Source organism: Stegodyphus dumicola, chromosome 4 (genome assembly GCF_044657685.1).
Source record: "Stegodyphus dumicola isolate Sdum_Otavi_A_Nest chromosome 4, ASM4465768v1".
NCBI classification, from domain to species: domain Eukaryota; kingdom Metazoa; phylum Arthropoda; class Arachnida; order Araneae; family Eresidae; genus Stegodyphus; species Stegodyphus dumicola.
Genome location: NC_140771.1, coordinates 168,382,020 through 168,395,508, shown reverse-complemented (window position 1 = coordinate 168,395,508; position 13,489 = coordinate 168,382,020). Strand labels below are relative to the sequence as shown.

Sequence of the window (13,489 nt, the reverse complement as noted above, 5' to 3'; positions counted from 1 at the left end):
TTATTAACATAAAGTAATCAGAGTGTAATAAAAATACATTATAGAATTTACGCTGATCCAACTTTTTGTATGAATGCACAACATGTAATGGAAGAGAAGGCTTGTAGAGATCTGTTTTTGGCATGCCTCTACAAGTAGATGTCATACTCCTTTTGTCTCTTCAATGTCAAAAAACTTTCCTTTGAGAGGCAACTTTAGTTTTTGGGAAAGAAAAAAAAATCACAAGAAGACAAATTTGAAGAGCATGCAGGATGATTGAGTACACATACTTATTTTCGGAATACAAGCGGTTCTCCGATTGGTTATTGAATAATGAAAAGATACATTTTCATGCAATACAAAACGTTTGGAATACGTTTTCTGACTGAATAAAGTTGGATTAAAAGTCACCTGTTTAATTCACAGCCATTTACAAGTCAACTACTCGGGAAATTGCATAATCGTTTTGATTTTGAGCTTGTAAGACAAACCTAATATCACTGGATTTAAACACTTCTTTAATCTTCCGAGAACATTCCTTCTTTAGCTCATATTCCAAGAATACTAAGTGAATACAATTATTGCAAAAGCAATTGAATATTCATTTGGACTACAGCTTGGTAGTTTACTAATGAGTTAACAAAACTTAAATTCTGCTTTTTGTGTCTAAGAATACAACAATATTTTAAATATTTACAAATAAAATATTAAATTGGAAATTTAATTGGAGCCTCACCAGTTGCCTAGAACTTGAAGGTTGTTAAATACCAATTGTCTGTTGCGAAGTCTAAACCAGGCTGCATGGTTGGTTTTCGTAGTTTTCTAGGTTCTCTTTACAAAGGTTCTCTAAGAAAGCATCTTAACCAAATAGCTCCCATGTTCTTTCTATGTTCAAATAACCAACTAACCTAGTTTAAGCACGATTTCCAAGTGAAGTTACTAGCAAAACCCGAATACTCATTAAAAGTCATGTAGCTTGCCAATCGGGAGTAACATGAAAGATACCGTGCCAATAATTGAATTGCTGTTACGGTATGCTGTTTCTAAACTTAGATGGTCATTCCTTAATTAAATATAATTGATTTGTAACTTCTACTAAATTAGAATTTTAAGGATATAATGAAAATACGCTACGCATAAAAATACATTTTAGGATAAAAAATGAGTTGATTTTTTACGTTTAAAAACTTCTTAATTCATTTAATAAACATAGTACCCCCGTTGTTAATTGAATCCAGAATTTGGGTGTCGTTTATATAATTATTCTTACTTGCCCACAGAAACTGCTGACTTATCCAGCCATTAAGTAGCTGCAGATCATTTCTACATAACCATTGAACTTCCATTAATTTGGTCTCTAGAGGGTTGTATGTTTATATCATAATCTTACTTTATAAATTAATAATAAATTTATAATGAATTTATAAAAATGATTATTCTAAATCTTATGTTTTTATAAAAATATACTGTGCTTTAAAAATATGGATGATAGTATCAGCCACTTCATAAGCAACAGCTTGTTTAGAAATAAATTAAATGTCATAAAATATTTTCGTAAAATTCAAATACACATCAAACGAAAGTTCTCAGTTTTAGACAATTCGATTTAAAAGAAGTTAAAGTAAAGTAGCAGACGATAAAACGCCAAAGATAAAAAATTACTCTTACAAATATTTTTTTAAAAAAGAAAGAAAGAGAGGAATTTTAAAAAATAGTTAAAAATTTGAATAAAATCATCTATAATTTAAAAAAATAGCTTTTTATATAGTATTAATAAATATTTATTACGTATCATTGAGGGAAAAATTTCATATAATAAATTCTCCATAAAATTTTACTTGAAATTTAAGTTTAAAAATAGCTGTGGCAATTCACTGTTACAAATATCCATAAACCACATTTGGCGTTATTATCGCTCAAAAAAAGATGCCAAATTTCAAAACACAAAAATATGTAAATTCGTGTATATCTTAGAAAATTTTGAATAAAAAAGTCTAATTTTTTGCAGGTATGCTTAGAAACACAACTACTTTAAGATGATGGTAAAAATTTTATAGGTTATAGTTAAAAATTTTTTTCAAAAAATTTATAAAAATTATTTAAAAATAGAAATTTAAAAAATAAAACACAAAAATGGGTAAATTTTATTTGGAATGAGCCTAAATTTCGAAATGTGAAAGAAAAAATAATAAAAGTTTAATAAAAAAAGTATCAATAAATATTTGCCAAATTCAATTAACATTCAGGAGCTAAAATTTTGAGAGCTAATATTTTAAAAACGACTCGTACAATTTTTACAAAACTTGGTATTCTGGCATAACTTGAGTCGTAGAATCGAAATATGGAAAAAAATTGGTAAGTTATTTCAGAAAAAGCTCGATTTTGTGTCAAAATACCTATGTTAGAATAGCACTATATATAAATCTAATATATATCCTAAGTCACACTTTTGAGACGTGAAAAACGCAGTTTGAATTTTGTCAATCGGCCCAGTAGAACGGGAGATAACGCTGTCCCCCCCCCCTTTTTTTTTTTTTTTTTTTTAGCAGTGTACATTGATTAAATAGCCTAATTTATTCATTATTGCTAATTTATTTAACATTTTCTGAATAACTTGTTTTTCATAAGAATTTCGGATTATGAATCTGCAAATTTTTCTTTTTAAATAAATTATTACTTCAGATATGTATGCCATTGACTTTTAATATTAAAGTTTATGAGGTTAATAATGCACTTATACCCAGCTTTTTAGGTACTGACTTTAAATGCATTTCCTAGGCATAGAATGTTTCTAATTAACATTCCATGTTACAAAAGCTAATCTGTTAGCTTCACCAGCAAATATGGAGAAATTCTGAAAAGCAGCCCTTAGCAGCATGTGTGTGTGAACCATAATAGTAAATTTTAGCATAGGGATTCAAATTTAAGAAAACAATTTTGCTGATACTTTTGTAAACATTGTATTTATTTACTTAATTTTCCTTTTATTTAAAAGAATAAAAATGACTTGAAAATTAATTTCAGAGATGGCTATATGTGTGTGTATGTATATACGAGGGTTAGAACTTTAATAGTGGCAACTATTTATTTACAAAAAATACAAAAGTGATTCATGTCACCATGTTTTACAGTCCTTCCATACAGTCGCCAGCATTGTGTACAACCCGTTTCCAATGATGTGGAAGTTGCAGAATACCTGTAGCAGCGCCTGTTTTGTTGATAGTTTGAATGGACCGGTCTACTGCCGCAAGAATCTCAGGAACAGTTTGGAAGCGAGAGCCACGAAGTGGTTCCTTCATTTTAGGAATTAAGTCATAGTCACAAGGGCTTAGATCTGGGGAGTATGGTGGATGGTAAAGCACTTCTCAGCCCCAAACAAATCAGTCACAGCTTGCGCTGCATGCAGCCGAGCATTGTCATGCAAAATGAGAGGAGCGTTCTGCAGAAAGTGTCGCCGTTTTTTTCTCAAAGCTGGTCGGAGATTGTGCTCCAAAAATGAGCAGTAATACTGCGCAGTGACGGTCTGCTGTGGGGGAACGGTATGCGCTAGGATGACAACATCACAGTCGTACACGAGAATCATCATAACTTTCACATTGCTGGGGTTCTGACGAAATTTCGAACGTCATGGTGACCTGGGATGACGCCATTCGTTTATTGGCGTTTCAGTTCTGGCTGGTACGATCAGGCCCAAGTCTCATCCAGCGTAATGATACGGTGTAAAAAAGCATCTCCTTCGCGCTCATAGCACTCCAGGTGGGTTCGGGCAGCATCGTATTGTAGCCATTTCTGCATTTCCGTCAATTGATGTGGAACCCATCATGAAGCAATTTTTGTCATGGACAGGCATTCCTTCAGAATGTGCAACACAGTCGTATGCGCTAATCCTGTTTGTCCGGCCAGCTGACGAATTGTTTGGCGGCGATCACTGTCCATTAGTGCGGCAACAGCTTGCACGTCAGCATCACTGACACTCGGACGACCTGGCCGCAGCATGTCTGCAACGTTTTGGCATCCTTCATTGAATGTTTTCACCCATCTTGTTACGGTTCTGTAAGGCAATCCAGATTCCCCACAAGCCTCTTGAAGCTCTTGATGACACTGTCGTGCTGTACGACCTCTGGCACATTCAATTTTTATCCAACATCATTGTTCTTGTTTTGAAAACATCCTGACAACTCTTACTTTAGACCACGAGCTAATACAAGGATTTGTTCTTCGCGTCACTCCGCATGCGCGTGACGTAGGCAGGATGAGTCTTTTTGCTGAGAGGTAAGGTAGGTATGTACTTCACATGTGGTATACGCGATATTCTTTGGTTTTGTTGCATAGCGTTTTTTCAGCTGTGTTGCCACTATTAAAGTTCTAACCCTCGTATATATGTATATATATATATATATATTATTTTTATATAAAATATTTTAATGACTTTTTTTTTCCCTCCCAGTACTGTTTTTTTTTTTTTTTTTTTTTTACATTTATCTTTTTCTCCCAGCACTGTTTTTCTTTAAATTTATATTTTCTTTATACATAAATACACTTAAAAAAATAATAATTTTTGCAGTCAATAAATTCTGCTTAAATAATTCACAAAGCAAAAATTTATTAGTTATTCATATGCAAAATCAAATGTAAAGATAGAAAGGGGAAAATATAACAAAACTTACATATTACCTGTAATCCATAAAATTCACTAATCTACACAAATTATAAAATCAAAAATATGAAATCATGATTTATAAAATAATGAAGCATTTACGACCTAAAGAGCATAAAAATTTACAAAAAAAAAGTTTAATATTTATGTTTTATTTATTAAACATTTCTTTCAATAAGTTGTTTAAGTTGCTTTGTTTTTTGTGCTAATTACTTTCTCTTTAATTCTATAAACAGATATCATTTCTTGTTCAGTTACTAAGTTCCATTGTTCAAGTCCTGTAATTGCTGTGTCGAGAATTCTGACTAACTTGTCAATTTAAATTTTTTTCTTTCAATAACCTCTCTGTCACTTTCTTCACTATCAGTAGCATTATTTTCTGGATCTAGAACCATACTACAGATTTCACTGTCTGTTAATTGGCTGATGATTGGGGCAATGTCATCGCAATGAAAAACGTCTGTTACCACTTTTTCTTTCTAAATTCTGCCGCCCGGCCATGTGAGCTCTGGTGCTTGTTCTGGCTTTATGAGAATAACAAATCATTTGTTCTTAATTCAAATAGCACTAAATGTAATTTTTTGGCCTATGAATATCATTAACAAAATGGAATTTCTGCATAAGGAAAGAAATTTTTGCTAAATCTTTCCTCGTCAACATTTCTTAGCGCATTTAACTTAAATCTGTAATCGGATAATTCTCTTTGTTATTCAATTACTAATATAAAAAATTGTTTAAGCATTGCTGCATGAGTCATCACTCAAGCTATCATGTGTTGATAAACATGCAGTGATAAAAGAAAAATATAATAAATGATGATTTGCAAGGTATAAAATATTAGCTGGCATAAAATCAACAACGTTTAAATGCAGAATGTTTCATTTTGAGATGCATACCAAACATATACGCAGCTACAGAGTCAAATTATCGATCACACAAATTTATGCTAAAATGATTATTTCTTCAATAATGAGGTATTGTATTTAGTGCCGAAGTGAGATTAAGAATCAGGACTCTCTGCATGTTTTATTACGAGGAGGGGAAAAATCAAATGCACATGCATAAAGCATAACCCCTCTCTAAAAAAGTCCGTCCGAATCTCAGACTTATGTACTGTACTTATTACTGGCAACTAATAATAAAATTAAATCTTTAAATGAAAAAAAAATCCCAATTTTAAAGGCTTCAGCAATTATTCTTGTCTATTATTTAGGAATAACATGAAAGATGAAAGTATCAAAATATCGCAAAATATATCAATCACATTAGCAAACTAAGTTTACTAAAGTGGCATACACCGTGTCCATAAAAGTACGTACTTGGCCTTTATTTTCTTAACCATTGGCCATAAACATATGCTCCTAATGTTTTAAAAGACATAAATATTCATGTTTTTGCATTTTTTAATTTGAAAAGTCAATTTTGAAAAGATTACGAAATTTACTTTTTTACACACTCCACATATTTTGGCCCCCTACACTTATTTTAGAAAAATATTATACTAATTACAAAAAAATAAAACATAAAAAGGTGCAACTTTGATACAATAAAAACTGACTGAGATATTCCATTTCATTATAGAAGATCTTATTTAGGAGCCACATACAAACTGAACAGTGAAGTTCATTTGCACATAATTGAAGATAAAATACAAATCCAGAAAAAGGTTTCCGAAGTTCAAGTGATCAATAGATATCTACGTAGATTACTGTGAAAAGCAATTATCAATATAATCTTCAAAGAAGATATTACTGACAAAACAAAAAATTTTCTCCATATTCCCTGAACTTTAAGTCGAATTTTTAGTCACAAAAGGATGTTAAAATTATTCCAAGCATTACAGGTTTGGGCATAAAATTTCAAAGTTGCCCGAAAATGTCAATTGGTACTATTTTGAGTATAATTCTAAAATGACCCTCTCGTTTTATATCTTGACTCCCCTTCTTCAAGTTTTATGGGTAGTTAAAATTATCCAATATAGACCTACATAGAGCTTGTCCTGGTTGACGTACATATATATATATAAACATAAATAAATAAACAAATGTAAGGAAAGACTATTACAAGGAGCATGGGAAAAGAAATCTGCGAAATTATAATAGTTCAAATTTCTATTGACGGATGGCATTTTTCATGAAATTTTGAAAGGATGTTATGAAAATTTTGGAGATTTTATATAGCCAGTAGGCGATGCCATAAAATTATTCTTTATTTTCTTTAGAGAAAAAGATTGAGCTATACTGATCAAGTTATTCTATCAGAACAGCAGTAATTTTTCAAACACTGCAAGAACATCAACACTTGAACGGCTTATGAAAAGAACCTATGTTGAGGGAGGGTTTGAAAAAGAAGATTACAAAATTTGAAGAGACTAGAGAATTGTGTATGCAGTGAGGAAATGGACAGAAATGGATTTCAAACAAAACTGCGGAAGAAGTCGCTATTACCATAGTCAAAAGAGTATCCAGTTCCCCATATTCTGCTCAAGCAGTGTCACATGATTTGTCTCTCTCGGTCGGCAGTACAAAAGTTTCTGTGATCTATCGTGAAGTGGTATCCATACAAGATCCACTTTCTGTAAGAGTTGAATACTGCAGACACAGACAAATAAATTGGCTCTTTTTTATGACTCACCACTCACTAATAATAATAATACAGACAAATCACACGTAGTTAAAAAGGATGAAGAGTAGAAAGAATCAAACCAACAGTGGAATCGGGATTGGTTAGCAAGGTTGGTGTGAAGAGTGAGAAAGAATTGAACGAATTGGGGAATCAGAAGAACTGAGTCAAACAAATGCTAACTCCTTGAACTGACTTCTTTTAAATGTAGTTTTGAAATTCCCTAAAACCTCTTTTCTATACAAAATTAACAATAAAATTGGAAAATGATAAACTTATCTTTAATATGGCAGAATAAGCATTCTTTTCTCCCCGAAAATGGAAATCGAACTTTCCTGGCCTACTTCCAACAAGAGCTTTATGTGAACTGTAAAAGAGCTAGAACTCTATTTTCTAGAATCAGAGTAAATTCAGTTAGTGAAATGAATCAGTTCTTTGAATCATTTCCAGAACAGATCATTCAACTCTATAGAGGACTACCTAATGATGGCTTGACTGGCAGTGCACTCTGAATATTTAAAATGAATGATCATTTTTTTAATGAAAAAGGTATATTACTTGTCAATAAACCAACAAAAAAATAAGAAAAAGCTTTAAATGTGATTTTTTCTGGAGAAGAATATTCCATATAGCTAAGACAAAGAAGCAGAAAGTATTTAATAGCTAATGCTTGTAATGCTCTATGTTATAACTATTCAAGTATTCTTTTTTATTGTAAGTATACAAATTTTCAAAACTCTGAGTATATGGCAAATACAATAATTTATCGACTGCATCTGAAAGCTGCTAACACATTTAATTCTGGGCAATAGCTTTTAAGTTTTTAATATAATCAAATATGATGAATCAATAATTGATTGCATCTGATTATACTGAAATGTACAATAGGTTTTTGAATAAAAAGAGAATAAATATTCTTCACAGTGCTGATTTGCTCCAGTTTGTTGAAAAATAAAATATATTAAAGGTTTCATAAGTGTTTCAAAAGTGTCTACTATTCTGAAAAGAAATTTTCTAAATAATATAAAATGCATATTTTCATTATAAAAAAAAAAATGACATACCTCAAAGGGTTCACAAAATCTAGACAGAAAATATTATTCTATACTGCAAGTATAGCACGCTTCTGTGTTGATGGAAAATACTTTAACATAGTTTAAAAAAAAAAAAAAAAAGTTGTTAACAAATGCATTTATTAAAGATTATGGTTCATGTGTTAGCAGCATTTCCTATTTAAAGATATAACTGCACTTGGATTGGCAATTATATACCAACTGATGGTCAGCCAGGTAAAAAAGGTTCTAACGGGTGGCCATAATTAAACTGACAGTGCTCACAGTGTTCTGTAGCGCAGTCTATTTGCAAGAATGATGGCACAATTTGTAGGAAGATTAAACAAGACCGGGGCGAAGGATTCCGCGAAAAAACTAATTAGTTACAAAAGTCACCACTAGGGGAATATTCGGCGCTGTGTAATAGAAAATAAGAGTGTTAACAAATGCAAATCAATATGGAAATTACCTTTTATTTTGCATTCAAATGAGGTTCAATGTGGCTGCCGTTGTTGTGGACCACATACTGCATTCTGTGCACAGTATGCACAACAGCAGAAAGTAACATGTCTTCAAGAATCTCTCGTACAGTCCGTGATATGTTATCCTTCAACGTAGCCAGGTCTTGGACCACTCCTTGATAGACCTTGGACATAAGATAACCTCATAGCCAGAAGTCGCATGGGGTAAGATAAGGCGACCGAGGTGGCCATGCAGTTGGAAAGTAGCGGCTAATGACTCTTTCTGTTGTGAATTTCTGTCGTAGCATCTGTTGCACCCATACAGCAATGTGTGGAGGGGCTCCATCTTGCATGAAAATGATTTCCCCCAGGCATTGTCTTTGCTGAAATGCCAGAATGACAAAGCTGTTCAACATGTGGCGATATTTCTCTCCGGTAACAGAACAGGTTTCCAGTCCTGTCGGGGTAAAGTTCTCATAGAAGAATGGACCTACGATAAATTCTTCTGTGAACCCATACCAAACAGTTACCTTTGGTGAATGTAAGGGAATTGCTGTGACTGCATGTGGTGATTTGTCATCCTAAATTCGGCAATTCTGGATATTCACAGTTCCATTCAGGTAAAAGTGGGCCTCGTCTCCCCATAAGATTTTCCACGGCCAAGCATCATTCACCTCCATTCTGGCAAGAAAGGTGAGAGCAAAAGTCAAATGCTTATCACGGTCGGGGTACAGTAACTCCTGTACACGGCTAATCTTGTACGGATAGAAGTTGATTGATAATCTTTCGTAAGATTTTCCATACCGTACTGTAAGACATATCCATATTCCATAAGGCATATCCATAATAAAAGGTAATTTTATTCCGTATTAATTTGCATTTGTTAACACTCTATTTTCTATTACACAGTGCCAAATATTCCCCTAGTGGTGACTTTTGGAACTAATTTTTTTTTTTTGCGGAATCCTTCATCCCCCGTCTTGTTTAATCTTCCTACAAAATGTGGCATCATTCTTGCAAATAGATCGTGCTACAGAACACTGCGAGCACTGTCAGTTTAATTATGGTCACCCGGTATTTAAAGATATTTCAGCATACAAATTTTTAAAATTTATCATTACAGGATACAGTTCCATTCGCATATAAAAAATAATGATCCCTCCTTTCAGATGTTTAAAAAAATTGTTAAATTTAAAAAAGATAAAAGAAAAAGAGAAGGGGGGAACTTACCTCATAAGATTTGTGGCATACAAAACGTTCCACATATGGATTTTTCAATGAAAAAGTATATCCTGTAGCGATATCATATAAACTTATAACCAAATAATTCAGATTCTCTTTCTGTACAAGTTTCTTTAATAAACTGCAATCCATGAAACCCTAAAAAAATTTTAAATAAAATAACACAGCCTACCAAAATACATAAAATCTCTTCTTTAATTTCCAGTTTAAAAATCAATTTATTCCAATGAGAAGCAATGAAAATTATGCAATGCACTCACCGTGTGATTATTTTTCCTGCTAGTTATATAGATATCCCTTAGCTTATCAAAAAGAGATTGACTGAAAGAAATTATAAGACTTCATAAATATCACTAAAAAATGAAAAATCACACACAATGAATATACACCTAAACATAAAATTAGTGAGAAAGAATACAACTATACAAAGTAGAATATTATTGCTATGTGACAATTTTAAAAAAAATCACATGATAACAAAATAAGTAGAATTTATTTATTCTATATGATTAGTACATTTTGTTTTTGCTGATTATTTCCTATATTTCACTTCTTATAAATTCCTATATTTCACTTCTTATAAATTCCTATATTTCACTTCTACGTATTATCATTCAGGAGAAAGAATGTGTACATTATACAATGGAAATAGAGTTATGTGACTGACATTTGACAAACAAATAAAAGATAAATTAATAATAGTAATAATAATAATGTCTGAGCTGAGAAAAATACACGAGTATTTTAACTGTACAGGAATAAATTTTTTAACTTGATGTGTGATACAGCATTTAAGGAAATGCAACAGAGAATAGAAGATATCATTGAATGATAAATCTTTTTTTTTTCCCCTAACAAACACAGATTTGCTACTTAGGCATTTATCAGAATGGTCAAAACTATCGCCTCTAGTGTAGAATTGGGTGCCCCTTCAACTGGCAACAATTTTTTATTTTAAATTTTGGCAATGATACCTCATTTCTGATTACCATGATAGTTTTAACTTTGTTTCAGCTTCCTGATTCTTTTTTAATGAAAATAGATTGATGTGTACATGGACAAATTTAAGGCAGTGCGCAATGCCTAGTTTGTGCAATTCCAGGATGTTTTTTTAAGTGAAAACAGATCAATGTGTACATGGACACACAGTGTGCAATTCTTTGACTTCCTATTTTGGTTTTGTGTAGCAGCCATCTTGAAATTGTGCTTTCCAGCCCCTGATCTTGGCGTCAAAAATAAATCGCTAAAAAACAGGGGGCACCCAATTATAAACTTTTACCAAACTATCAATCATATAGCCATTTCATCACCAAGAATTTTGTTCAGAATGCACCATATAGGGTAACTACACTCATGTCCATAAATTAAAGATAATTCGGAGTCACGCAGAAATCGAACTCTAAAATAAATATATCACCTATAACATCACTACACACATCTTCAAGAATCACATGCAAATTTCAGGAAGTAACCAGATGACACCGATGGTACATCACAATGAGAGTGTAAGAGAGTGATATATAAGGAATACAGGCGCTTTATAAGCATTTCAGTGCAATAACCGAATAGTTATGACACAAAGGATGCATTTGGATGATTTTTTACGTGGTAGAATTATCGGCCGTCTGGAATGTGGGTATACCCAACTGGAAGTATCAGACGAACTTGGATATTGCCCAGAATGTCATCTCTAGGCTTTGGCAACGATTCCAAGATGATGGTAATGTGAGTAGACGTTACAGCACACGTCGCCCCAGAGTTAATGAGGACCGGTATTTGGCAGTTACTGCCAAAAGAAACAGGCGGAGCACAGCCTCAGACCTGTCTCGTCAGCTCTCTTCAGCCACTGGTACAACAATTTCAAGCCAGACCATGTACAGACGCTTAGGGCAGATTGGTCTATATGCTCGTAGACCTGTCAGATGCGTTCCACTTAATGCAATTCACTATCATGTACGGTTAGCCTGGAGTAGAGAGCATGCATTGTGGACACCGCAACAGTGGGCTTGTGTGATGTTTTCCGACGAGTCCAGGTCTAGCTTGCAGTCTGATTCTCGCCGGACTTTCATATGGAGAGCTCCAGGTGCCCATTACCACCAAGAAAACATCATTGAACGACACCGTTACGGTGGTGCAGGAGTGCTCGTTTGGAGTGGAATTATTCTGGGTTCCAGAACTGACCTGCATGTTCAAATTGGAACCATGACAAGCTAAATCTATCGGGACATCATTCTGGAATAACGTGTATGTTTATTTCGGGGCGCCATGGGCGCACAATTTGTGTTTATGGATGACAACACCTGTCCTCACCGTGCAAACACCATAAGCGAATGCCTTCAATCGGAGGATATCACGTGTATGGACTGGCCAGCATTCTCACCGGACTTGAATCCAGTAGAGCACGTGTGGGACATGCTTGGCCGACGAGTTGCAGCCCGTCAACCTCCTCCTACATGTCTACCGGAACTTCGGAGAGCATTTCTTTTTGAGTGGTGCAATATCCCCAAAGATCAGATTGATACTATGATACTCAGCATGCCTAGGCGTTGTACGGACTGTATTGCATCGTCTGGAAGACATACAATGTATTAACAATCATACCAACCATGTAATATTGGTTTGTAAATAGGTTTTTTTTTTTTTTTTTTTGTAATTTGCTAATATGCTAAATAATAATTAGGGAGAAAAAATCGCTAATTTTTTTAATAATATCAAACATATAGCATCTTTTTTTGCTCTTTACCTTTTTTTTAATAAATAAGCTTTACAAATAAGTCAAATTAGTTTTGCTTAACTCTTCCTTTGCCTGATTTTGCATTTTCCTTAATTTATGGACATGAGTGTAAATTACATCCATGAGAAAGGACAAGCTCTATCCCACTTTTGAAGGAGAAAAACCATGGAGATCTGAGGTTCTTCACACATTTAAATTACTTGGCAATCATGTGATTTAATTACTATTACAATACAAGTCATAATATGTAGTAATACTTGTTTTAATAATATTTATTATAATGAGTTTTCGTCATTGTTTTCAACAATACTCCAGCTATGCTGCTGGCTCTTTTCTTACACTACAAGATGGGAATGTTAAGTTCTCTGTTCTCAGCTTCCATGTCACCGAATGTAATGATATTATGTTCTAATTTATTAGTAACACTGTGAAATGCCTTGTTTCTAACAACTGAACTCATTTTAACTTAATGAAAAAACAAGCAGTTCTTCACACTAGCATAAAAGAGCACAATATTGGCAAATGTTGGGCAAAAATCAACTACAGTCTAAGCAGATCTCATGCAAATGTGGTTGACCAGCAAAGAGAGAACTTTCATATGACCTCTCACTGTGCGGCATGTAACTAATGCCCCTTCTGGATGATTCTGCGTTTTGACAGAGACCGCATAAGCTGAAGAGATATATTCAATGCAAATAACTGCTATAACAATCCTAGTTTATGCTATTACTAGCTTAATAAA

The 13,489-nt window shown here is 33.3% G+C and overlaps 1 protein-coding gene across 5 annotated transcripts in view; it reads right to left on the bottom strand.

The window, feature by feature from the left end:
- The window catches only part of LOC118190799 (transcription factor SPT20 homolog), a 137,747-nt gene that overhangs the window by 116,534 nt on the left and 7,724 nt on the right, over positions 1 to 13,489 (bottom strand). For all 5 annotated transcript variants that reach the window (XR_004758478.2, XR_015040826.1, XR_004758479.2 and 2 more), the window contains exons 4-5: positions 10,274 to 10,334; positions 10,002 to 10,151 (exon numbers count right to left, since the gene is read on the bottom strand). Coding sequence is in view for 2 of the 5 variants with exons in the window: in XM_035361584.2 (XP_035217475.2) it covers positions 10,002 to 10,151; positions 10,274 to 10,334 (211 nt within the window). In the remaining 3 variants the exon portion in view is untranslated. The remainder of the gene's footprint in view (positions 1 to 10,001; positions 10,152 to 10,273; positions 10,335 to 13,489) is intronic.